Source organism: Ranitomeya variabilis, chromosome 1 (assembly GCF_051348905.1).
Source record: "Ranitomeya variabilis isolate aRanVar5 chromosome 1, aRanVar5.hap1, whole genome shotgun sequence".
NCBI classification, from domain to species: Eukaryota; Metazoa; Chordata; class Amphibia; order Anura; family Dendrobatidae; genus Ranitomeya; species Ranitomeya variabilis.
This window is the reverse complement of record NC_135232.1, coordinates 785860921-785888573: the sequence shown is the minus strand read 5'-3', so window position 1 is coordinate 785888573 and position 27653 is coordinate 785860921. Positions and strand designations below refer to the sequence as shown.

General features: G+C 44.5%; 1 protein-coding gene across 2 annotated transcripts in view; it reads left to right on the top strand.

Annotated features, from left to right (window-relative positions):
- The window catches only part of PDE4C (phosphodiesterase 4C), a 670949-nt gene that overhangs the window by 293286 nt on the left and 350010 nt on the right, over nucleotides 1-27653 (top strand). Inside the window, exon 1 of one of the 2 annotated variants that reach the window (XM_077272892.1) lies at nucleotides 19186-19710. The exons of the other annotated variant lie outside the window; for it this stretch is intronic. Within the exon in view, the coding sequence (XP_077129007.1) occupies nucleotides 19508-19710 (203 nt within the window). The 5' untranslated portion in view covers nucleotides 19186-19507. Of the gene's footprint in view, nucleotides 1-19185; nucleotides 19711-27653 lie in introns of those variants that run through there. 2 annotated transcript variants of the gene reach the window in all.

Sequence of the window (27653 nt, the reverse complement as noted above, 5' to 3'; positions counted from 1 at the left end):
CTAAATGTGGATTTTGCTGGAAGCTCTAGGGGGCTGGTATTCTCCCCCCGGGCCGTTAGACGGTTCGGGGGTTCTTGAATATGCAGCGTGGAAATTTTTGATAGGGTTTTTGCTGACCGTATAAGTCATCTTACTATATTCTGCTATTAGTCAGTGGGCCTCTCTTTGCTTAATACCTAGTTCATTCTTACGTTTGTCTTTTCTTCTTACCTCACCGTTATTATTTGTTGGGGGCTTGTATCCAACTTTTGGGGTCTTTTCTCTGGAGGCAAGAAAGGTCTATCTTTTCCCTTCTAGGGTTAGTTAGTTCTCCGGCTGGCGCGAGACGTCTAGAACCAACGTAGGCACGTTCCCCGGCTGCTGCTATTTGTGGTGCAAAGTTTAGATATACGGTCAGCCCAGTTACCACTGCCCTATGAGCTGGTTTTTTGTGTTTGCAGACTTGGTATTTATTTCTGAGACCCTCTGCCATTGGGGTCATAACAATGTGCGTTCTTTTGTGCAGTCCTGTGGGACTTGTGCGCGGGCCAAGCCTTGCTGTTCCCACGCTAGTGGGTTGCTTTTGCCTTTGCCGGTCCCTGAGAGGCCTTGGACGCATATTTCTATGGATTTTATTTCGGATCTTCCGGTTTCCCAGAGGATGTCAGTTATCCGGGTGGTTTGTGACTGGTTTTCTAAGATGGTTAATTTGGTACCTTTGCCTAAGTTGCCTTCCTCTTCTGATTTGGTTTCGTTGTTTTTTCAGCATGTGGTTCGTTTGCATGGCATTCCGGAGAATATTGTGTCCGATAGAGGTTCCCAGTTTGTTTCTAGGTTTTGGCGGGCCTTTTGTGCTAGGCTGGGCATTGATTTGTCTTTTTCTTCCGCATTTCATCCTCAGACAAATGACCAAACCGAGCAAACTAATCAGACTTTGGAAACTTATTTGAGATGCTTTGTGTCTGCTGATCAGGATGATTGGGTGGCTTTCTTGCCATTGGCCGAGTTTGCCCTTAATAATCGGGCTAGTTCTGCTACTACCTTGGTTTCACCCTTCTTTTGTAACTCAGGTTTTCATCCTCGTTTTTCTTCGGGGCTGGTTGAGCCTTCTGATTGTCCTGGGGTGGACTCTGTGGTTGACAGGTTGCAGCAAATTTGGGCTCATGTTGTTGACAATTTGGTGTTGTCTCAGGAGGGGGCTCAGCGTTTTGCTAACCGTCGTCGGTGTGTTGGTTCCCGGCTTCGGGTTGGGGATTTGGTCTGGTTGTCTTCCCGTCATGTCCCTATGAAGGTTTCTTCCCCTAAGTTTAAGCCTCGGTTTATTGGCCCTTATAGGATTTCTGAGATTATCAATCCAGTGTCCTTTCGTTTGGCCCTTCCAGCCTCTTTTTCCATCCATAATGTTTTTCATAGATCTTTGTTGCGGAAATATGTGGTGCCCGTTGTTCCCTCTGTTGATCCTCCTGCCCCGGTGTTGATTGATGGGGAGTTGGAGAATGTGGTTGAGAAGATTTTGGATTCTCGTTTTTCGAGGCGGAAGCTTCAGTATCTTGTCAAATGGAAGGGTTATGGCCAGGAGAATAATTCTTGGGTTGTTGCCTCCGATGTTCATGCTAATGATTTGGTTCGTGCCTTTCATTTGGCTCGTCTGGATCGGCCTGGGGGCTCTGGTGAGGGTTCGGTGACCCCTCCTCAAGGGGGGGGTACTGTTGTGAATTCTGCTCTTGGGCTCCCTCCGGTGGTTGTAAGTGGTAGCGCTGCTGTCTCTGAGTCACAGCATTTGTCAGGTGTGTTCACTTTTTGCAAATCTGACTGGGCTATTTAGTCTTGCTTCACCCTTTAGTCAGTGCCAGTTGTCCATTGTTCCTGGAGGATTCACATCTCTCCTGGTCTCTCCTGCTTTGCAGTTCTTTTCAACAAAGATAAGTTCTGGCCTTGATTATTTTGCTGTCCACATGCTGTGGCCTTATTGTTCAGTTCTTTTCCATGTTTTTTTCGTCTTGTCCAGCTTGGTCTGTATAAGGATTTGTTTAGCCAAGCTGGTATCTCTGGAGATGCAGATATACCCTCCATATCTTAAGTTAGCTGTGGAGTTTTTGTATTTTCTGTGGTGGATATTTTCTAGTGTTTTAATACTGACCGCATAGTACTCTGTCCTATCCTTTCTATTTAGCTAGAAGTGGCCTCCTTTGCTAAATTCTGATTTCAGTCTGTGTATGTTTTTTCCCTCTCCTCTCACAGTCAATATTTGTGGGGGGCTGCCTATCCTTTGTGAATTTTCTCTGAGGCAAGCTAGTTTTCCCTTTTCTATCTTTAGGGGTAATTAGTCCTCCGGCTGTGTCGAGATGTCTAGGGAGCGCTAGGTACATTCCACGGCTACTTCTAATTGCGGTGTTAGGTTCAGGGTCTGTGGTCAGTACAGGTACCACCTTCTCCAGAGTACGTCTCATGCTGCTCTTAGGCCACCAGATCATAACAGGCCCGATTCTACCGCATAGGGTATTCTAGAATATGTATGTATATAGCAACCACATAGTATATAGCTCAGGCCACGTAGTATATAGGAGCCATATAGTATATAGCATACAAATAGTACGTGGCCTGTGCTATATAGTATGTGGCTGCTATATACATACATACATATTGTAGAATACCCGATGCATTAATACAGGCCACGCAATATATAACACAGCCCAAACAGTATATAACACAGCCCATGTACTATATAACACAGCCCACGTAGTATATAGCAGCCACGTAGTATATAACACAGGCAACATAGTATATACCACAGGCCACGCAATATATAGCACAGCCCACGCAGTACAAAACACAGGCCACATAGTATGTAACACTGGCCACGTAGTATATAGCAGCCATGTAGTATATAGCACTGCCCACGTAGTATATAGCAGCCATGTAGTATATAACGCAGCCCACGCAGTATCTAACACAGGCCACGTAGTATACAGCAGCCATGTAGTACATAACACTGCCCACGTAGTATATAGCAGCCATATAGTATATAACACTGCCCACGTAGTATATAGCAGCCATGTAGTATATAGTACTGCCCACGTAGTATATAGCAGCCATGTAGCATATAGTACTGTCCACGTAGTATATAGCAGCCATGTAGTATATAGTACTGTCCACGTAGTATATAGCAGCCATGTAGTATATAGTACTGCCCACGTAGTATATAGCAGCCATGTAGTATATAGTACTGCCCACGTAGTATATAGTAGCCATGTAGTATATAGTACTGTACACGTAGTATATAGCAGCCATGTAGTATATAACGCAGCCCACGCAGTATATAGCAGCCATGTAGTATATAGTACTGCCCACGTAGTATATAGCAGCCATGTAGTATATAACACTGCCCACGTAGTATATAGCAGCCATGTAGTATATAACACTGTCCGCGTAGTATATAGCAGCCATGTAGTATATAGTACTGCCCACGTAGTATATAGCAGCCATGTAGTATATAGTACTGCCCACGTACTATATAGCAGCCATGTAGTATATAGTTGTAATAATTATAGGGGATAACTCAGGAGACTCTTTGCATGGAACAAGACAACTACAGGACACAGTTTTATAAGTGGAAAAGTCTATATCATCACACGGTGATTCAAACAGGTGCAGAGAGAAACTCAAGTCCACAACACTTGGTGCAAATAATAAACGCAGCTTAGCAGTCTATAGGAAACTTCAGAGGAAAATGCAATCAAGCAGAAAGTCTATGAAGCACAGTTATTCTTGAGGATACTTGACACGAATAAATCCTTGTCTTAGTCCAGGCACATATAGATATGCTTATAGGCAGTTCAAAACATATCTTAGCTCAACCAGGAAGGCCTGGTTAATAGTCTCAGGTTATTGCAAAGCAGAATACTCTAGCACAGACTGAAGGCTGAGGTGGAGTTTTATAGCAGAAGACACAGTGCACATGAGACCAAAGACGCCATCTTGGAAAAGGGCAGTAATGCACAAAAGGTAAAAAATGTTCAGAGTCCTGACAATAGTACTGTCCACGTAGTATATAGCAGCCATGTAGTATATAGTACTGCCCACGTAGTATATAGCAGCCATGAAGTATATAGTACTGCCAACGTATTATATAGCAGCCATGTAGTATATAGTACTATCCACGTAGTATATAGCAGCCATGTAGTATATAGTACTGCCCACGTTGTATATAGCAGCCACGTAGTCTATAACGCAGCCCACGCAGTATTTAGCAGTGTGGGCACCATATCCCTGTTAAAAAAAAAGAATTAAAATAAAAAATAGTTACATACTCACCTCTTGGGATCCAATGGCGCTGTGCCGATGCGCGTGGCTGCCGCCATCTTCCGTTCCCAGGATGCATTGCGAAATTACCCAGATGACTTAGCGGTCTCGCGAGACCGCTAAGTCTTCTGGGTAATTTCGCAATGCATCGCCGGGAACGGAGAAAGGCGGCCAGCGCGAGACTACGGAGGGTGAGTATAGCAGGTTTTTTGTTTTTTTAATATTTTTAACATAACATTTTTTACTATTGATGCTGCATAGGCAGCGTCAATAGTAAAAAGTTGGGGACACACAGGGTTAATAGCAGCGGTAACGGAGTGCGTTACCCGCAGCATAACGCTGTCCGTTACCGCCGGCATTAACCCTGTGTTAGCGGTGACTGGAGGGGAGTATGCGGGCGCCGGGCACTGACTGCGGGGAGTAAGGAGCGGCCATTTTCTTCCGGATTGTGCCCGTGGCTGATTGGTCGTGGCTGTTTTGCCACGACCAATCAGCGACTTGGATTTCCATGACAGAGAGAGGCCGCGACCAATGGATATCCGTGACAGACAGACAGAAGGATAGACAGACAGACAGAAAGACGGAAGTGACCCTTAGACAATTATATAGTAGACTAGATGGTGGCCCGATTCGAATGCATCTTGTATTCTAGAATATGCATGCGTAGTGTATAGCACAGCCCACGTAGTATATTGCACAGCCACGCAGTACATTGTGCAGTACATTGCACAGCCCATGCAGTACATTGCGCAGCCCACGTAGTATATTGCACAGCCACGCAGTACATTGTGCAGCCCATGCAGTACATTGCGCAGCCCACACAGTACATTGCGCAGCCCACGCAATACATTGTGCAGCCCACGCAGTACATTGCGCAGCCCACGCAGTACATTGCGCAGCCCACGCAGTACATTGCGCAGCCCACGCAGTACATTGCGCAGCCAACGCAGTACATTGCGCAGCCCACGTAGTACATTGCGCAGCCCATGTAGTTCATTGCGCAGCCCACGTAGTATATTGCGCAGCCCATGTAGTATATTGTGCTGCCCACGTAGTATATTGCGCAGCCCACGTAGTATATTGCGCAGCCCACGTAGTATATTGCGCAGCCCACGTAGTATATTGCGCAGCCCACGTAGTATATTGCGCAGCTCACGTTGTACATTGCGCAGCCCACGTTGTACATTGTGCAGCCCACATTGTACATTGCGCAGCCCACGTTGTATACTGCGCAGCCCACGTTGTATATTGCGCAGCCCACGTAGTATATTGCGCAGCCCACGTAGTATATTGCGCAGCCCACATAGTATATTGCCCAGCTACGTAGTATATAGCACAGCCCATGTAGTATATTGCCCAGCCCATGTAGTATATTGCCCAGCCGCATAGTATATAGCACAGCCCATGTAGTATATTGCCCAGCCACGTAGTATATTGCCCAGCCCATGTAGTATATTGCCCAGCCCACGTAGTATATAGCTGTTGTGAATTCTGTTGTGGGTTCTGCTCTTGGGCTCCCTCCGGTGGTTATAAGTGGTAGTGCTGCTGTTTGTCCTTCACAGCAGTCATCAGGTGCTTCCACTTTGGACGGGGCTATTTAGTCTGGCTTCACCCTTTAGTGAGTGCCAGTTGTCCATTGTTTTTCTGGAGGATTCACATCTCTGTTTGGTTTCTCCTGCTGGATTGTCCAAATCATCTAAGATAAGTCCTGGCTTTGTTTTTGCAGTCCACATGCGGTGGACTTTATAGTTCAGTGAATTACTATGTTTTTTCTTGTCCAGCTTTGTCTGTGTAAGGATTTATTCAGCCAAGCTGGAAGCTCGGGAGTCGCAGAGTTACCCTCCATGCCTTTAGTTAGGTGTGGAGATTTTTGTATTCTCTGTGGTGGATTTTTGTAGTATTTTAATACTGACTGCACAGTACTCTGTCCTGTCTTTTCTTTCTAGGTAGCGTGGCCTCCTTTGCTAAATTCTGTTTTCAGTCTGCGTTTGTAATTTCCCTCTCCTCTCACAGTCAATATTTGTGGGGGGCTGTCTTTCCTTTGGGGATTTTCTCTGAGGCAAGATAGTTTTCCTGTTTCTTTCTTTAGGGGTAATTAGTCCTCCGGCTGTGACGAGGTGTCGAGGGAGTGACAGGAACATCCCACGGCTACTTATAGTTGCGGTGTTAAGTTCAGAGTCTGCGGTCAGTATAGAGGCCACCTACTCCAGAGCTCGTCCATGCTGCTCCTAGGCCACCAGATCATAACATATAGCACAGCCCATGTAGTATATTGCCCAGCCACGTTGTATATTGCGCAGCCCACGTTGTATATTGTGCAGCCCACATTGTATATTGCCCAGCCACGTAGTATATTGCCCAGCCACGTAGTATATAGCCCAGCCCTTGTAGTATATTGCCCAGCCACGTAGTATATAGCACAGCCCATGTAGTATAGCGCCCAGCCACGTAGTATATTTCCCAGCCCATGTAGTATATTGCCCAGCCCACGTAGTATATAGCAATGTGGGCATCATATCCCTGTTAAAAAAAGAAATACAATAAAAAATAGTTATATACTCACCTTCCGGAGCCCCCGGATCCAAGTGGTTGCCGACGCTGCTCGTGCGCTCCGGCCTCAAGAGTGCATTGCGGTCTCGTGAGATGATGACGTAGTGGTCTCGTGAGACCGCTACGTCATCATCTTGCGAGATGGCAGCATGGACCGGTTACCGGAGAGTCGCGAGCGGGAAAGGCCTGTTGTCGATCCGGGGGCCGACGGACGGTGAGTAACGATTTTTTATTTTTTTAATTATTTTTAACATTAGATCGTTTTACTATTCATGCTGCATAGGCAGCATGAATAGTAAAATGTTGGTCACACAGGGTTAATAGCAGCGGTAACGGTGTGCATTACACCGCGGCATAACGCGGTCCGTTACCGCTGCCATTAACCCTGTGTGAGGGCAGAATGGAGGGGAGTACGGAGCGGGCACTGACTGCGGGGAGGAAGGAGCGGCCATTTTTCCGCCGGACTGTGCCCGTCGCTGATTGGTCATGGCTGTTTTGCCACAACCAATCAGCAACTTGGGTTCCATGACAGACAGAGGCCGCGACCAATGAATATCCGTAACAGAAAGAAAGACAGACAGACAGAAGGACAGACAGAAAGACGGAAGTGACCCTTAGACAATTATATAGTAGATTGAAGGCATACTGAACCAGCATGGCTACCACAGCATCTTGCAGCGGCTTGCTATTCCATCCGGTTGGCGTTTCTTTGGACCATCATTTATTTTTCAACAGGACAATGACCCCAAACACACCTGAATACTGTGTAAGGGCTATTTGACCAAGAAGGAGAGTGATGGGGTGCTACACCAGATGACCTGGCATCCACAGTCACCAGACCTGAACCCAATCGAGATGGTTTGGGGTGAGCTGGACCGCAGAGTGAAGGCAAAAGGGCCAACAAGTGCTAAGCATCTCTGGGAACTCCTTCAAGATTGTTGGAAGACCATTCCCAGTGACTATCTCTTGAAGCTCATCAAGAGAATGCCAAGAGTGTGCAAAGCAGTCATCAAAGCAAAAGGTGGCTACTTTGAAGAACCTAGAATATAAGACAGAATTTCAGTTGTTTCACACTTTTTTGTTAAGTATATAATGTGTGTTCTGTGTGTAGCAGAAATGCTCACTTGCTATGAGCGCTGGCCGCTGGGCAGCGATCAGAGCTATCCGGCATTGACAACCACAGGGGTCTCCTGTAGACCCCGGGTTGTCATGCCAACCCATCTGAGACCCACGGTCATATGACATGGGCACCAATGGGCGGGATTAGTGATGTGCTCCCTGCTTGTGCAGAGATTGAAAGCGGCATTTAACATGTTAACAGCCGCGGGTGAAATCACAATCCACCCGTGGCTGTTAACATGTTAAATGCCGTTAGGGGCACATGACAGCTGATCAGATCAGCTGTCATGTGTCAGAAAAGGTGGAGCCCACACAAAGCAGTGGGAGGTGTTCAATGTCAGAAAAATCTGTTATTGGACGTTAAGGGCTTAAAAAACACAAATGATAAAATAAGCCTATAGTTTTCAGACAGAAACCTATATTCCACTGCTTTTTAAGCTTGTCAGTGTCATGTCTTGTTTTAGCTACTATGGTTAAATCTTTTTTTACAAGCACTAAAAGTTGTTGTGCGGTATTAAAAGAGCACGTCTGCTTTGTGCCAAAAACACTGCTGCACCTGTTCACAGTTCGTGGGCGATGTTGCTGCATATCTAGAAATAGTTGATAAATCCTTGCAGTAATAGTTGCAAATGCTCTTCTGTAAAGGGGCAGTATAAAAATTTGAGTGTGAATTTTAGACTGAAGTGTGATATCTTAAGATGCGCCAAATTCATGAAATATTGTGCGGTACTTTGATAAATTTTGAGCAAATAACAGCAGTACAGCCACACAAAAAATAACCATATAAAGATTTCTAATAATTGCAAGGCTAAGCATTCTGAGCCCTACTAGTGCTGCTGCAGATAAAACTGTGATTGTGTCAAAATTACAGCCTGCAATTAGGGGCAGGTTCGCTGATTTGGATCCCACCACGTTGAAAAATAAAATTAAATCTTATATGAATAGGATCAAGGTCCCGTCCCTCCTTGAGGCGGATTTGGCTGTCCTGGAAAAGGACGTAACCCCTGAGGAGCTGTCAGAAGCTGTTAAATCCACGTCCACCTCTAAATGTCCTGGGCCGGATGGGTTCACTCCCTTATTCTATAAATCCCTTCTATCTGACTTGCTTCCCCAAATGGTCCTCACCTTTAATGCGATTTCTGAGGAGAATAGTTTTACCCCCCAGTCTCTAGAGGCTCATATTTCTGTTCTGCTAAAGCCTAATAAAGATCCCCTACTGGCCGGGAGTTATAGGCCAATCTCCCTGATCAACGTCGATGTAAAATTATTTGCTAAGATATTGGCTGACAGATTGTCGGGACTTCTCCCATCTATTATCGACATTGATCAGGTGGGCTTTGTCAAGGGCCGGGAGGCACGGGACAGCATTATCCGGTCTCTTCTCCTTATTGAGAGGACCAAGATGCAAAAGTCCCCTCTTTGTCTTCTGTCGATTGACGCGGAAAAGGCCTTTGATAGAGTCCATTGGGATTTTCTACGGGAGACCCTGACCCATATTGGCTTACAATCCAAATTCCTGGGGAAAATTATGTCATTATATTCAAAACCCTCAGCTCGTGTTAGAGTCAATGGATCTTTGTCCGATCGTTTTTATATCCAGAACGGTACTAGACAAGGCTGCCCGTTGTCGCCCCTATTATATGTTTTAGTTATTGAGCATTTGGCTAAGGCTATCCGAGTTAATGACAGCATCTCAGGGATTCAGGTTGGAAACTCTAACCATAAAACGGCCCTATTTGCCGACGACATCTGTTGTGATTTTGCTTTTTGCTCCCTCTAGTGGTCATTAGTGATTTGACTCTGGAGCGTCTGTCTTTTCCTATATCCTCACCTGGGCCGTTAGTTCAGGGGCGTTGCTATATAAGCTCCCTGGACCTTCAGTTCAATGCCTGGCATCGTTGAAATCAGAGCTAATCTGTTGTGCTCTTGTCCTCTGATCCTGGTTCCTGTTTTTCAAGCTAAGTCTGCTTCTTTGCGTTTTGCTTTTGTTTTGTTTGGTATTTTTGTCCAGCTTGTTCCTATCTGTATCCTGACCTTTGCTGGAAGCTCTAGGGGGCTGGTGTTCTCCCCCCGGACCGTTAGACGGTTCGGGGGTTCTTGAATCTCCAGCGTGGATTTTTATAGGGTTTTTGTTGACCAGATAAGTTATCTTGCTTAATTCTGCTATTAGTAAGCTGGCCTCTCTTTGCTGAACCTGGTTCATTTCTGTGTTTGTCATTTCCTCTTACCTCACCGTTATTATTTGTGGGGGGCTTGTATCTTGCTTTGGGGTCCCTTTCTCTGGAGGCAAGAGAGGTCTTTGTTTTCTTCTCCTAGGGGTAGTTAGATTCTCCGGCTGGCGCGAGTCATCTAGCGATCACCGTAGGCATGATCCCCGGCTACTTCTAGTGTTGGCGTTAGGAGTAGCTATTTGGTCAACCCAGTTACCACAGCCCTATGAGCTGGATTTTTGTATCTTGCAGACTTACACGTTCCTCTGAGACCCTGTCCACTGGGGTCATAACAGTATGTCAGGCCTGTATTAAATGTTTAATGCATTGCAGAAGTGGGATTATAAGAAAGAAAATTTTGAGTTTTTTTTTTCCCTCTCTCATTTTTTTTTTTTTCTTTTCCCCTTTACCTCAGAGTGGCTTAAGCTTGCTGCAGACATGAATGTCCAGACCTTGAATACAAGTGTGGACCAGCTTGCTGCTCGTGTGCAGGGTATACAAGATTATGTTACCAGAAATCCTAGGTCTGAACCCAAGATTCCTATTCCTGAACTGTTTTCAGGAGACCGATTTAAGTTTAGGAATTTCAGGAATAATTGTAAATTATTTTTGTCCCTGAAACCTTGTTCGTCTGGAGACTCTGCTCAACAAGTAAAAATTGTTATTTCATTCTTACGGGGTGACCCTCAGGATTGGGCTTTTTCGTTGGCGCCAGGAGATCCGGCATTGGCTGATATTGATGCGTTTTTTCTGGCGCTCGGTTTACTTTATGAGGAACCCAATCTTGAGATTCAGGCAGAGAAAGCCTTGCTGGCTATGTCTCAGGGCCAGGACGAGGCTGAGGTGTATTGCCAAAAATTTCGGAAATGGTCCGTGCTGACACATTGGAACGAGTGTGCACTGGCCGCTAATTTTAGAAATGGCCTTTCTGAGGCCATTAAGAATGTTATGGTGGGTTTTCCCATTCCCACAGGTCTGAATGATTCTATGGCCCTGGCTATTCAAATCGACCGGCGGTTGCGGGAGCGCAAAACCGCAAATTCCCTCATGGTGTTGTCTGAACAGACACCTGATGTGATGCAATGTGATAGAAAAACCGCAAATTCCCTCATGGTGTTGTCTGAACGGACACCTGATTTGATGCAATGTGATAGAATCCTGACTAGAAATGAGAGGAAAATTCATAGACGCCGGAATGGCTTGTGCTACTACTGTGGTGATTCTACACATGTTATCTCAGCATGCTCTAAACGTATATCTAAGGTTGTTAGTCCTGTCACCGTTGGTAATTTGCATCCTAAGTTTATTCTGTCTGTAACTTTGATTTGCTCACTGTCATCTTATCCTGTCATGGCGTTTGTAGATTCAGGTGCTGCCCTGAGTCTTATGGATCTCTCATTTGCTAAGCGCTGTGGTTTTATTCTTGAACCATTAGAAAATCCTATCCCTCTTAGGGGTATTGATGCTACGCCATTGGCAGAAAATAAGCCGCAGTATTGGACACAGGTTACCATGTGCATGACTCCTGAACACCGCGAGGTGATACGTTTTCTCGTTCTACATAAAATGCATGATTTGGTTGTTTTGGGTTTGCCATGGTTACAGACCCATAATCCAGTCCTTGACTGGAAGGCTATGTCAGTGTCTAGTTGGGGCTGTCGTGGTATTCATGAGGATTCCCTGCCTGTGTCTATTGCTTCTTCCACGCCTTCGGAAGTTCCGGAGTACTTGTCTGATTATCAGGATGTCTTTAGCGAGTCCAGGTCCAGTGCATTGCCTCCTCATAGGGAATGTGACTGTGCAATAGATTTGATTCCAGGCAGTAAGTTTCCTAAGGGAAGACTGTTTAATCTGTCGATACCTGAACATACCGCTATGCGTTCATATATCAAGGAGTCTCTGGAGAAAGGACACATCCGTCCGTCTTCTTCCCCTCTTGGTGCGGGATTCTTTTTTGTGGCTAAAAAGGACGAATCTTTGAGGCCTTGTATTGACTATCGGCTTTTAAATAAGATCACTGTCAAATTTCAGTATCCTTTGCCGCTGTTGTCTGACTTGTTTGCCCGGATTAAAGGTGCCAAGTGGTTTACCAAGATAGACCTTCGTGGTGCGTACAACCTTGTGCGCATTAAGCAAGGGGATGAATGGAAAACCGCATTCAATACGCCCGAAGGTCATTTTGAGTACTTGGTGATGCCTTTTGGGCTCTCTAATGCCCCTTCAGTTTTTCAGTCCTTTATGCATGACATTTTCCGGAACTATCTGGATAAATTTCTGATCGTTTATCTGGATGATATTCTGTTTTTTTCTGATAATTGGGACTCGCATGTGGAGCAGGTCAGGATGGTCTTTAAAATTTTGCGTGAAAATTCTTTGTTTGTCAAGGGCTCAAAGTGTCTTTTTGGTGTACAGAAGGTTCCCTTTTTGGGGTTCATTTTTTCCCCTTCTGCTGTGGAGATGGACCCAGTCAAGGTCCGAGCTATTCTTGATTGGACTCAGCCCTCGTCAGTTAAGAGTCTTCAGAAGTTCTTGGGTTTCGCTAACTTCTACCGTCGTTTTATCGCTAACTTTTCTAGCATTGTGAAACCTTTGACGGATATGACCAAGAAGGGCTCCGATGTGGTTAATTGGGCTCCTGCTGCCGTGGAGGCTTTCCAGGAGTTGAAACGTCGGTTTACTTCGGCGCCTGTTTTGTGCCAGCCTGATGTCTCGCTTCCCTTTCAAGTTGAGGTGGATGCTTCAGAGATTGGAGCAGGGGCCGTTTTGTCGCAGAGAGGCCCTGGTTGCTCTGTTATGAGACCTTGCGCCTTTTTCTCTAGGAAGTTTTCGCCTGCGGAGCGAAATTATGATGTGGGCAATCGGGAGTTGTTGGCCATGAAATGGGCATTTGAGGAGTGGCGTCATTGGCTCGAGGGTGCTAAGCATCGTGTGTTGGTCTTGACTGATCACAAAAATCTGATGTATCTCGAGTCTGCTAAACGCCTGAATCCTAGACAGGCCCGCTGGTCATTGTTTTTCTCCCGTTTTGACTTTGTTGTCTCGTATTTACCAGGTTCAAAGAATGTGAAGGCCGATGCTCTTTCCAGGAGCTTTGTGCCTGATGCTCCTGGAGTCGCTGAACCTGTTGGTATTCTTAAGGATGGTATTATCTTGTCAGCTATTTCTCCAGATCTGCGACGTGTGTTGCAGAGATTTCAGGCTGATAGGCCTGATTCTTGTCCACCTGACAGACTGTTTGTGCCTGATAAGTGGACCAGCAGAGTCATTTCCGAGGTTCATTCCTCGGTGTTGGCAGGTCACCCAGGAATTTTTGGCACCAGAGATCTGGTGGCCAGATCCTTTTGGTGGCCTTCCTTGTCTAGGGATGTGCGGTCATTTGTACAGTCCTGTGGGACTTGTGCTCGAGCTAAGCCTTGCTGTTCTCGTGCCAGCGGGTTGCTCTTGCCCTTGCCTGTCCCTAAGAGACCTTGGACACATATCTCCATGGATTTCATTTCTGATCTTCCGGTGTCTCAGGGCATGTCTGTTATCTGGGTGATATGTGATCGCTTCTCCAAGATGGTCCATTTGGTTCCTTTGCCTAAACTGCCTTCCTCTTCCGATCTGGTTCCTGTGTTTTTCCAGAACGTGGTTCGTTTGCACGGCATCCCTGAGAATATTGTGTCAGACAGAGGATCCCAGTTCGTTTCCAGATTCTGGCGATCCTTTTGTAGTAGGATGGGCATTGACTTGTCGTTTTCGTCTGCTTTCCACCCTCAGACTAATGGACAGACGGAGCGAACTAATCAGACTTTGGAGGCTTATTTGAGGTGTTTTGTCTCTGCTGATCAGGACGATTGGGTGACCTTCTTGCCGTTAGCTGAGTTTGCTCTTAATAATCGGGCTAGTTCCGCCACCTTGGTTTCGCCGTTTTTCTGCAACTCTGGTTTCCACCCTCGTTTTTCTTCGGGTCATGTGGAACCTTCTGACTGCCCTGGGGTGGATTCTGTGGTGGATAGGTTGCAGCGGATCTGGAATCTTGTGGTGGACAACTTGAAGTTGTCACAGGAGAGGGCTCAGCGCTTTGCCAACCGCCGCCGCGGTGTGGGTCCCCGACTACGTGTTGGGGATTTGGTGTGGCTTTCTTCCCGCTTTGTTCCTATGAAGGTTTCCTCTCCCAAATTTAAACCTCGTTTTATTGGTCCTTACAAGATATTGGAAATTCTTAATCCTGTGTCCTTTCGCCTGGATCTTCCTGTGTCGTTTGCTATCCACAACGTGTTTCATAGGTCCTTGTTGCGGCGGTACGTTGTGCCTGTGGTTCCTTCTGCTGAGCCTCCTGCTCCGGTGTTGGTTGAGGGCGAGTTGGAGTACGTGGTGGAGAAGATCTTGGATTCTCGTCTCTCCAGGCGGAGGCTTCAGTACCTGGTCAAGTGGAAGGGCTATGGTCAGGAAGATAATTCCTGGGTGGTCGCCTCTGATGTTCATGCGGCCGATTTAGTTCGTGCCTTTCACGCCGCTCATCCTGATCGCCCTGGTGGTCGTGGTGAGGGTTCGGTGACCCCTCACTAAGGGGGGGGTACTGTTGTGATTTTGCTTTTTGCTCCCTCTAGTGGTCATTAGTGATTTGACTCTGGAGCGTCTGTCTTTTCCTATATCCTCACCTGGGCCGTTAGTTCAGGGGCGTTGCTATATAAGCTCCCTGGACCTTCAGTTCAATGCCTGGCATCGTTGAAATCAGAGCTAATCTGTTGTGCTCTTGTCCTCTGATCCTGGTTCCTGTTTTTCAAGCTAAGTCTGCTTCTTTGCTTTTTGCTTTTGTTTTGTTTGGTATTTTTGTCCAGCTTGTTCCTATCTGTATCCTGACCTTTGCTGGAAGCTCTAGGGGGCTGGTGTTCTCCCCCTGGACCGTTAGACGGTTCGGGGGTTCTTGAATCTCCAGCGTGGATTTTTATAGGGTTTTTGTTGACCAGATAAGTTATCTTGCTTTATTCTGCTATTAGTAAGCTGGCCTCTCTTTGCTGAACCTGGTTCATTTCTGTGTTTGTCATTTCCTCTTACCTCACCGTTATTATTTGTGGGGGGCTTGTATCTTGCTTTGGGGTCCCTTTCTCTGGAGGCAAGAGAGGTCTTTGTTTTCTTCTCCTAGGGGTAGTTAGATTCTCCGGCTGGCGCGAGTCATCTAGCGATCACCGTAGGCATGATCCCCGGCTACTTCTAGTGTTGGCGTTAGGAGTAGCTATTTGGTCAACCCAGTTACCACAGCCCTATGAGCTGGATTTTTGTATCTTGCAGACTTACACGTTCCTCTGAGACCCTGTCCACTGGGGTCATAACAGACATCCTCCTCTTTGTCTCTAACCCAGTCGTCTCTTTTCCAGTGCTTATGAAGGAGTTCGAATCCTTCGGGGATTTAAGTAACTTCAAGATTAATTACTCCAAAACTGAGGTCCTAAACATTTCTCTATCTTCTTCCGTGGTGGCTTCCTTGAAGCAGGCCTTCCCCTTCAGATGTCAACGGGATCAGATTTCATATCTCGGGGTGAACCTCACCTCGGATCCTCTTCAATTATTTTCTTTGAACCATCAGGTCATTTTGAACAAGGTGGGATCCCTTCTGGAGTCTTACGGCCCATTGAGGCTGTCGTGGCTCGGTAGGATTCAGGTGGTAAAGATGGATATCCTGCCGAGATTTCTTTATATCTTTCAGGCAATTCCCATTTGGCCACATAAATCGTTTTTTATTAAAATACAGTCCTTGATTTCCCGTTTTATCTGGAAGGGGAAAACACCGAGGGTGAGTTACAAGGTTTTATCTAGGCCACGCCAGTTTGGTGGGGTTGGTCTACCCAACCTCCGAAACTATTGCAGGGCGGCCATATTAGTTCGCCTCTTGGACTGGAAATATAAAATTAAATTTAAAAAATGGGTAGAGTTGGAACAAGAATGGTCCGATTTGCCTCTTCAGTATCTTCAGTGGATCCCAAAGCAATATGCTCTTCAACGGGGGAGATTTTCCTTCTTAACCTCAGAGGCTATGAGGGCATGGCACTGCAGTGGGGTGAAGGGGTCCGCTCCTTCTGGGGCCAGCCTTCTTACACCTATTTTTTGCAACCCGGCATTTCCTCCGGGCATTCACAGGAAAGCCTTCATGGGATGGAAATACGAGGATGACATACGGGTTGGTGATATCTTACAGCGTGGCGAGATTCCCACCCTCTGTTCCCTCCAAACCCAATCTCTCTCCACTAAACTTCTATGGTGGGAGTACTTGCAGGTCCGGTCTTTCCTGGCCTCTTTGAATTTGCCTAGGGGTTCGAACTGTAGACTCTCTCCCTTGGAACTGTTGTTTGCCGGTGGTGACGCCCCGAGCAGGGGAATCTCTTCCCTCTACTCAATTTTTTCAACACCTGACTCTGACGCAAGGCTCTATTTCCAGTCTGCTTGGGAGAAGGATTTAGGGCGGACTCTGTCGGATGAGGATTGGGAGCGTTGCTTCCTGATGAACCATAAACTCCCGAGTTCCAGTGAGGCCTCGGAGAAGGGGTATAAACTGCAATATAGGTGGTACCTCACACCTGACAGGTTACACAAATTTTCTCCCTCAATTTCAAACTGCTGCTGGAGGTGTGGAAATGACATTGGCTCCCTTTTGCATATCTGGTGGGACTGCCCCTTGATTAGAACATTCTGGGACCAAGTGTTCCGAAATTATGGTTTGATCACAGGCAAGCACATCACCGGTACTCCGGAGATGGCATTGCTCTCCATGATTCCCGGTTCGGTGAGATCCCAAAAAAAGGACATCCTTAAATTTTGCCTAGCAGCTGCTAGAACGGTCATCCCCCGCCGATGGCGAGACCCGGTTCCCCCCGATGTTTTGGAGTGGTTTTCAGAATTTGAAACCATCTTTAGGATGGAGGAAATTGAAGCAGACCTTTCACAGACAAGGGTCTCCTTCTTAGGTACCTGGACTGAATGGATTCTATTTAAAGATTCTGCTCGTTTCCCTGACCTGTTTACCTGAATACACCTGTCTATTCTACAGTCGATTACTAAGCTACTCTTCCTTTCTTTTCATGTTCTCATTTTAAATATCTTTTCTTGAGCCCCACCTAATTGGGCTCCCCCCTCTATTTTTTCTTCTTTCTATCTCCCCCCTGGGTGAGCTGTTCACCTTCCACCAGCTCGGTGTGATAGGTCTGTACCATGATTTACCAGTTACTTTTATAATGATACCATCTGTGTGCATGTCTCGCTTTAGGGGACATGGGCGAACTGATTTTAGGTATGCTTTACTTTATTTACGGTAATGAAAGTCCTCGCCTGTTGCGGGGGCAAGGAGTCATTGCTTATATGTTAAAGATACCGTAGTCATTCTTGAGGGTTTACTCCCTCTAATTTTTTTTTTTTCTCTCTTTTTTGTAAGATTTATGCAAGGTTTGTGAATGAGTGTTTTTTTGTGTTACTCTTCTCGAATTGTATATTATAAGAAAAAGTACTTTGATCATTGACGTAGTTTTCAACTACTGTTTTTCTTGTAAAATTCTCTTCTCCTTAATAAAAATATATTTAACCACAAAATTACAGCCTGCAGACCAATAAGTGACACATTGCTGGAATCAGGGTCTTTTCCCAGATGTGCTGATGCTCGCAGATTACATTACAAAAACCTGCTGAAGATTCTTTTTAATTCCACCCATCATCATCACTGTCCCCATTGGGGCTCACAAACTGTATTCCTTATCAGTGTGTCTCACCAACAGGTACAGGGACATGGTCTGATCATATGACATTTCCTGGGCAAGGGAGGACGCAAGAGAGTATATAGACAGGACAGCACGGGATCACAGCTGATTCTTTCTGTGAGTTAAAACATTTCTTAAAACCAGTTAGTGAACAATGTTTTACCTCACACAAAGAATCATCTCTGATCCCCTGCTATCCTGTCTGTATACTCTCTTTTGCTTCCTCCCCCTCTGCCCAGGAGCTGCGGTATGATCATACCATGTTCCTGTACGGTCAGACATGGCCATTACACAGTACACAGCAGGGGCACGTTTATAAGATTATCTCAGCACAGGAACATTTTATTTAATCACATCCAATTGTGGAAATTATTATTATTCCAAGATCTATTGATTAAAATGAACTTTTGTTCATAGGAAAACCCCTTTAAGCAAGTGTCTAAGTAGAGGGCCCTTTTTTCTACTATTGGGCGTAAAGTAAGTTGCTTCATATAAGTGATTATTATCATATACATTTTAATAATTCTAATTATGAAGTCGCATGTGTCAGTCCACTTGTATTTTCTTGTATTATTCTGTAAGTGTGGTATGTAAGGAGATTTTTTTTTAATAACTATTTAATTTCTGATTTATTATTCTATTAATACTTGGAATTAATTCACCTTGAATATTGATTGCTGTTAGAAACCTGCCAAATTATGATGAAATAGGGAGGGAACCTCGTCTCTCCATTATTAACACCAGGACGTTTCGTAAGAGTTTACTTTTTAACCTGACTGCGAGTGCCTTCTATACATTGAGAAAGAGCGAGATAAATCTAAGATGAAGCACAAACATATGTTCACAGAAATACATCAAGTCCATCGGATATATCCTACAGCACCTTATAATGTTGGACAGATGCAACTTCTAGGTCCTTCGAGCTTCCTACAAAGCTTGGTAACCTATGTGGTCTTCCCTTAGTCCTGCCAGTCTCAGCCAGGGTGTAGGAGGAAGGAAGAGAGCTGGGTGACTGACGTAGAGTTGGCTGAGAATGCTGGAGACAGCGTGGATAAACAAACTGCAACAGGATCCGTTCTCTATACTTGTAGCTGTCTGTGAGCTGGAGTGGAAGAGTGCAGTGAGTCTGGACAACATGTACTTTGACTTTTCCACTGAAGAGCTGACACTCTAGCTGTGTCTCAAAACTTTAAGAAGCCGAAAAACGTTTGGCGTCTTGATTTCAAGACCGGTTCTACCCCTAGAAGAAGTTTTTCTCTGCTTCCTCTGATAAGAAAAATCCAACTGTTGAAGTTTGCATCCAGGCACTACAAATTCTCATGTTGGTAGAAGGAAAGAAGCTTGAGATTGATCTCTGGTGCTAGTGCGGATCTACAAAAAGAACACACTCTTTATGGGATATGTACACAACCTTTAATTATTGCTTGTTTAATCTTGCGTTGAAACTGGCTTGGGATATAACTACTGATGTATGCATACGGACACTACAGAACAGGCTGCAAGCTCGAAAATATTCCACTGTGATCTTTGTCCGATCGATCTCCTCAAAATAACCCAAAACTCAACTACTGGACTTCAAAGCCAACAACTCTTATATCTCACCTGTATAAGAACTCAAAAATGCAGGTGCCACCAAGAAGTGGTTCTCCCCAGAGAAGCGCCATTCACATATCTCCGCATGGGTCCCCCAGGAGTTCTCCCCGGAGTTCGCCTCTCAGCTCTCCACGTAACTCGCCGCGTAATTCACCACTTCTTCTCCGCAAACTTCTCATGAGCCGGAATAATCGAATGCAGAGAAGATTTACAGTTGCACATGCACCCTGGTAAATACACTGTCCATATAGACTTAAGCAAGGGTTTTACTGTTACAAAGGGTATTTGTCCTATGACTGACCTTACACTTCCCATGTGATTACAGGGCATTATCACTGGGAAGGGTTGGGTGTTTGTAGGAACAGAGTGTGTTTGGTTGAGAAATGATAAGCACAGGGACAGTTACTGGCCGAATCTGCTAAGTTGGGGAAGGTGTAATTGTGGGTTACTGTAGACACGTAGGTCATGTATTATAGTTTTGTTAAATGTACAGTTGCTATTTCTTATTTTACACTTAATTTTTTATTCTTGTTTATCTACAGCTTATTTCCGTCATATGCTCTGGAGTAGTAAACTCATACATGGTTTAGTACAGCAATATTAGGTGTTACTTAATATAGCAAAACTTGCTCGTGCTGGGAATATCTTGTGGAAACTAGAATTGTCCATGCACTAAATATAACCTAGCCGGGTTTTCTGTGATCACAATATTAATAGTTTATTCTTAGGGTAAGTCATCAATGTCAGATCATAAGGGTCTGACTCGTGGGACCCCTATTGACCACCTGTGTTGAGGGTAAAGGCAAGAGTGCAAGCACTGAAGTCTCTTTATCCCCTTGACCACCGGATCTTTTTTCGGTTTTGTGTTTTCCTTTTTCTCTCCCCTCCTTCCCTGAGCCATAACTTTTTTATTTTTCTGTCAATATGGCCATATGAGGGCTTATTTTTTGCAGGACGAGTTGTACTTTGAAAAACACCATTGGTTTTACCATGTCGTGTACTAGAAAATAGGAAAAAAATTCCAAGTGCAGTGAAATTGCAAAAAAAAGGCCAATCCCACACTTGTTTTTTGTTTGGCTTTTTTGCTAGGTTCACTAAATGCTAAAACTGACCTGCCATTATGATTCTCCAGGTCATTACGAGTTCAGAGACACCAAACATGTCTAGGTTATTTTTAAGGGTACTATCACACAGTGGCACTTTGGTCGCTACAACGGCACGATCTGTGACGTTCCAGCGATATAGTTATGATATCGCTGTGTCTGACATGCTACTGCGATCAGGGACCCCGCTGAGAATCGTACGTCGTAGCAGATCGTTTGAAACTTTATTTCGTCGTCAAGTGTCCCGCTGTGGCGGCATGATCGCAGTGTGTAACAAAGGTGTGCACGATATTCCCAATGTCCCGTATGACTTCTACATCGCAACTACGTCATGAAATTATCGCTCCATAGTAGGCTAGAAGCTGCCATAACTCGATCGCCTCTGCTGCATAGAGGCGAGGCTCAGATCACCCCTATGTAGCAGAATTATTGCATTGCTATGATCGCTGACCACTGGGTGGCGCTCATAGCAATCTGGCATCAACAACCATAGAGGTCTCAAGGAGTCATGCCGACTCGTCGATGACCCCCGATCACGTGACGTGGGTCACGGGGGCACACATTTCCGTCTGGATGGCCGGAAGCACTTGTTAAATGCCGCTGTCAGAGTTTGGCAGCGGCATTTAACTACTTATCTACTTATATCGCGATTCCTCCCGCGCCTATTGCAGGCACATGTCAGCTGTTCAAAACAGCTGACATGTCCCCGCTTTGATGCTGGCTCACTGCTGGAGCCCGCATCAAAGCGGGGGTTATGCCATCGGATGTACAATCCGTCTGATGGCAGGCAGGGGTTAATGTTTGCACCTGTACATTGCCTATTTAAGGGCTCGTTTACTAGACCGTATTTTTGGTCTGAGTGCTGTCCGTAAAAATACGTACTACACATGGACAGCATGTGGACCAATGTTATTCAATAGGTCAGTGAAGATGAGCTAATTTTTTTCTCTGACTGGATCAAAAATCGCCGCATACACTAGTTTTTTCTGTGCATCCGATGAAACTCCCCCTTTCAACATCAATCAGATGTCATACAGAGCCATATTATAGCATCTGTTTTGACTGGTAAATTGCAATACTGTAACAGAAAACTGTAAATGTTCTTGTAAATTATTAATATCTGTTGTAAAAAAATGGATTGCATACGGATGACAAGTGAGAAAAACATTGTCCGAGTTTTCTGAATGAAACTGACTATTTTTTTATGTGGACGTGTGACCCTGGCCTAACAGTGACTCTGCGGGTTATTGCCACTGATGTGAATGAAATCCCAGCAATCTTCTGTAAATATATGCATTGGCTATTTGTATTAGTTTAGTTTAGGTAAATTCTCTTAATGATTAGCAGCAACCATAATTTATGTAATTTCTCTATTGGATTATAAACGACAGCTTCCAGTATGACCTTGTTGTTTCATGAAGAAGCTACCACCTGGACAAGGACAAGTTACCATCGATAATTACACTGTAGACCATAGAAATGATTCCATTACTGATACAATTAAGGCTAAGTGCACACGTCGCAGAATTGCCGTGGAAATTGGCATGCATATTCCTGCTAAAAACTAGCGTTTTGCAAGCATAATTAGCTTGCAGAATGCTAGCGTTTTCCAAGCGATCTGTAGCATCGCTTGGAAAACTGAATAAAAAAAAATTTAAAAAATGGTTATTCTCACCTTCCGAAGGCAGCCGATCTCCTCAGCAGCTTCCGTTCCTATAGATGCTTTGTGTGCAGGACCTGCGATGACATCACGGTCACGTGACCGCGACGTCATCGCAGGTCCTTCACACAAAGCATCCATGGGACCGGAAGAGGCCGCGTGCACCGCTGAGAGGCGGGAAGACTCCGGGGGCCATCGAAGGTGAGTATATCACAATTTTTTATTTTAATTATTATTTTTTTTAACAATTATATGGTACCCAGTCCATGGAGGAGAGTCTCCTGTCCTCCACCCTGGGTACCAACCGCACATGATCTGCTTACTTCCCGCATGGTGGGCATAGCCCCGTGTGGAAAGTAAGCAGATCAATGCATTCCTAGGTTGTGTGGAATCCCCGCGATTCCGCAAATTTAATGAACATGCTGTATTTTTTTCTGGAATGCGATTCCGCTCAGGAAAACAACGCAGCATGTGCACAAAAAATGCGGATTGCATTCTATTAAATAGGATGCTTAATGTGAGCATTTTTTTCGCGGTTTTATAGCGTTTTTATAGCGAAAAACTGAGAAAAAAAATGTGAAAAATCTGCTACGTGTGCACACAGCCTTACAGTCTTGGCTGAAAGTGTTGTCACCCTTTAAACTGTTCCAGAAAATGAAGTATTTTTCCCAGAAAATTATTGCAATTGTACATTTTATTATACTCATGTTTATTTCCCATGTGTATATTGGAACAACATGAAAAAAGGTAAATTGGACAAAAAAATGGGCCTCACAAAATTGTTGGCACCCTCAGCTTAATATTTGGTTGCACACCCTTTGGAATAAATAACTCCAATCAATTGCTTCCTGTAATCATCAACACCTCTCAACTGGCATTTTGGACCACTCTTTTTTTGCAAACGGTTCCAGGTCTCTCATATTTGAAGGGTGCCTTCTCCTAACAGCAATATTAAGATTTCTCCACAGGTGTTCAATGGGATTTAGACCCGGACTCATTGCGGGCCACTTCAGAACTCTCCAATGCTTTGTTTCCATTCATTCCTGAGTGCTACTTGAAGTATGTTTGGGGTCATTGTCCTGCTGGAAGACCCATGACCTAGGATGCAAACCCAGGTTTCTGACACTGGGCATTACATTGTGACCCAAAATCCTTTGGTAATCTTCAGATTTTATGCTGCTTGAACACAGTCTAGGAACCCAGTGCCAAAGGCATCAAAACACCCTGAAAACATCTTTGAACCTCCACCATATTTGACTGTAGGTACTGTGTTCTTTTCTTTGTAGGCCTCATTCCGTATTCGATAAACAGCAGTATCATGTGCTTTACCAAAAAGCTCTATCTTGGTGTCATCTGTCCACACGATGCTTTCCCAGAAGGATTTTGGCTTACTTACATACATTTTGGAAAACTAGTCTAGCTTTGTTATGTCTGTGTCAGCAGTGGGATCCTTCTGGGTTTCCTACCATAGAGTTTCTTTTCATTCAAATGTTGACCGATAGTTCGCACTGACACTGATGCACCCTGAGCCGGCAGGACAGTTTGAATTTCTTTGGAACTTGATTGGGGCTGCTTATCCACCATCCGGACTATCCTGCATTGCAACCTTTCATCGATTTTTCTCTGCTATCCACGTCCATGGAGATTAGCAACAGTAATATGGGTTATAAACGTCTTGATTATGTTGCACATTGTGGACAAAGGAACATCAAGATCTCTGGAGATGGTCTTGTAACCTTGAAATTGTTGATATTTTTCAACAATTGTAGTTCTCAAGTCTTCAGACAGTTCTCTTCTCTTTTTGTTCTCAATGCTTAGTGTGGCACACACAGACACGAAATGCAAAGATTGAGTCAACTTCTCCTCTTTTCTGGTTTGAGGAGTGATTTCCATATTGCCAACACCCGTTACTTGCCACAGGTGAGTTTGAACAAGCATCACATACTTGAAACAAATTTGTTTACCCACAATTTTGGAAAGATGCCACCATTGTTGTCCTGCCCATTTTTGGAGTTTTGTGTGAAAGTATGTCCAATTTGCCTTTATTTCCATTTTTTGTGTTGATCCAATATACACAAAGAAAATAAACTTGTGTATAACAAAGCATGTGTAATTTCAATAATTTTCTGGGAGAAATACTTCATTTTCTGGAACAATTTCAAGGGTGCCAACACTTTCAGCCATGACTGTATTTAGAAGAAAAATGTGCATCCCAATTACTACTTGTAGATGACATCTTCTCTGATTGGAGTAATTCTTTTTTTTCTTTTCCCTCTTTTCCAAGCCATAACGATGACTTCTCCCTGACATGACTCAATGTCTTCAGCTCCTCATTTTTGCAGGCATCCCCAACACTAGCAATCTGTTAACATCATTTCACATCATACTGTTCCTAAAAATAATAGTACCAAATACTGTGCCCCTGAATATTCTGCCAAATGCTGTGTGTCCTTTATATAAAACTGCCACACGCTGTGCCACCTACAGTATATTTAATACTGTCTCACACTGTCTTTTTTAATAAAATTGCTACACATTGTGTAATTAAAATATAATTATCTCACATGTTGGGCTGCCTAAATATAATACTGCCCCAAGTGTACTACCTAAGAATAATGGTGTCATACTCAGTGGTTCATGACAACATAAGTGCCATACACAGTGTCCCATGAAATTTATAGTGCCACCAACAGTGCTTCATGTATTTAATGCAAAACACTGCCCAAAAATATAATAATGGCAGTCACTGTGTACCATGAAAACAGATCTATGTACGTTATGTTACATTTTGAAAATTATTTTTTTTAACGGCCTACGGCTCGATCTCGAGTCATGGCAACCTGATGGATAAACGATCTGTAGGAAGATCAACCTTGTACAAGCCTAGATAGGTCCAGGGTCTCCTGTGCCGTTATCTTGATTGTATCAAGCCATTGGGATGCTGCTCTTCCTCTTCGCCTTGTTCCTTATATTCTTCCAACCATCATGTTTGAACATATGATTGCCACATAAATATTTACTTAATTAGTTAGTGCCCCTAAAAATATTTTTTAACACACAGTTCCACTGAAAATATTAAAGCTACCCATATTCATCCTGAAAATATTTGTGCCACTCATGCTACCCCCAAAATATTACTGCCACGCAAATTGACCCTGAAATTCTCAGGCACTCTTAGGCTATGTGCACACGTTGCGGATTAGGCTTAGGAATTTCTGGTGCGGATTCTGTCTCTCCTGCAAGAAAACGCACCTGCGGTTTTTTGTGCGGTTCCGCAGCGTTTTTTTGTGTGTTTTTGATTTGCTGCGGTTTTTACCCCTGCGGTTTTCTATAATGGAGTGGGTACAAAAACGCTGCAGATTCGCAAAAAAGAAGTGACATGCTACTTCTTTTAAACCGCAGCGGATTTTCCGCAAAGTGTGCACAGCATTTTTTTTTCTCATTGATTTACATTGTACTGTAAATCAATTGCGGATCTGCAGCGTTTCTGCACCTCAAAAAACGCTGCGGATCCGCAGAGAATCCGCAACGTGTGCACATACCCTTAATGCCTCCTAATGCAATGAATAGTACTCTACTAAATGGTGCACCAGATACTGCCCAGCGAAAATATGAGTGTTGCCCATATTGCACCTTCTAAATATTATTTCTACAAATCTGCCACTAAAAGTTCCCCTAGCTAGCAGAATGTCGATAATGGTGCCCTGTATAGGTAATAACACCACACAGTGTACACTTGAAAATACATGTGCCACTTATGGTGCCCTAAGAAAAAAAAAAAATAGTCTCAAAATTAAATGTGCTCTCCAAAGGGACTCCAAGGTAAACTATACTCACCAGTCTCTGTCCCCACGCAACCCTCACCAGTGCTACGCTTCTGTAACCATGTCATTGTCCCACCTGCGTCCCACAGAAGACGACAAGTAATAAGGTAGTGAGGTGCATGGCTTAGAATTCCGGATACAATTGCGAAACAGCCTAGTAGAGACATACTTAAAGCCGTCTCCTCTCCTTGTCGTACAGACAGCTTGAGAGCCGGGGACTGGCTTGGTAGAACCAAGGCGCATCGCAAGGCTCCCACTTCTGTATGCACGTGTTGGAGATATACCAATGGAAGTCCAATAGCTTCTCATGGTAACCAATCAGATTGCTCTTTTCAGGCAGTTTAGACTGAGAAACCAGCAAGCTGTTAAGTTATCATGAGTAACTTCTCCACATTTCCCTCGGACCAGTTTTCACAAATCTCCCCCAAAATGTCCATATGCAAAATGTTTTATTGTATTGTGCATAAGGCCATGTGCACACGTTCAGGATTTTTCGCGTTTTTTTCGCTATAAAAACGCAAAAAAACCGCTTACATATGCCTCCTATTATTTACAGGGTATTCCGCATTTTTTGTGCAAATGTTGCATTTTTTTCCGCGAAAAAATCGCATCGCGGAAAAAAAAGCAACATGTTCATTAAAAATGCGGAATTGCAGGGATTCCGCACACCTAGGAGCCCATTGATCTGCTTACTTCCCGCACGGGGCTGTGCACACCATGCGGGAAGTAAGCAGATTATGTGCGGTTGGTACCCAGGGTGGAGGAGAGGAGACTCTCCTCCATGGACTGGGCACCATATAATTGGTCAAAAAAAAATAATTTAAATAAAAAATAGTGATATACTCACCCTCTGATGGCCCCCGAAGTGTTCCCGCCTCTCCGGTGCATGCTCTCTCTTCCGTTCCTAAAGATGGTGTGGTTCAGGACCTGCGATGACGTCGCTGTCTTGTGATTGGTCGCGTGACCGCTCATGTGACTCACGCGACCAATCACAAGCCGCGACTTCATCGAAGGTCCTGAACCACACTGGCATCTATAGGAACGGACGCCGCTGAGGAGATTGGCTGTCTGCAGAGGGTGAGTATAACCATTTTTTTTATTTTTTTTATTATTTTTAAACATTCTATCTTTTACTATAGATGCTGCATAAGCAGCATCTATAGTAAAAAATTGGTCACACTTGTCAAACACTATGTTTGACAAGTGTGACCAACTTGTCAGTCAGTTTTCCAAGCGATGCTACAGATCGCTGGAAAACTTTAGCATTCTGCAAGCTAATTACGCTTGCAGAATGCTAAAAAAACCGCGAAAAAAACGGAAAAAAACGCAAAAAAAAAATGCAGATTTCTTGCAGAAAATTTCCGGTTTTCTTCAGGAAATTTCTGCAAGAAATCTGGACGTGTGCACATACCCTAAAGGCGCAGTAGCTAACCAAGAAGGAAACTCTCACACTGAACACTAGTGACATTCTCCACCATGGTGGGGTTAGAAATGATTACCGTATACAAGAAGTCCCATAGAACTGAGCTATTTACAGTAAACTTGAACAGTTTCCATGAAAGCATAAATCCCAGCAAACCATCCTC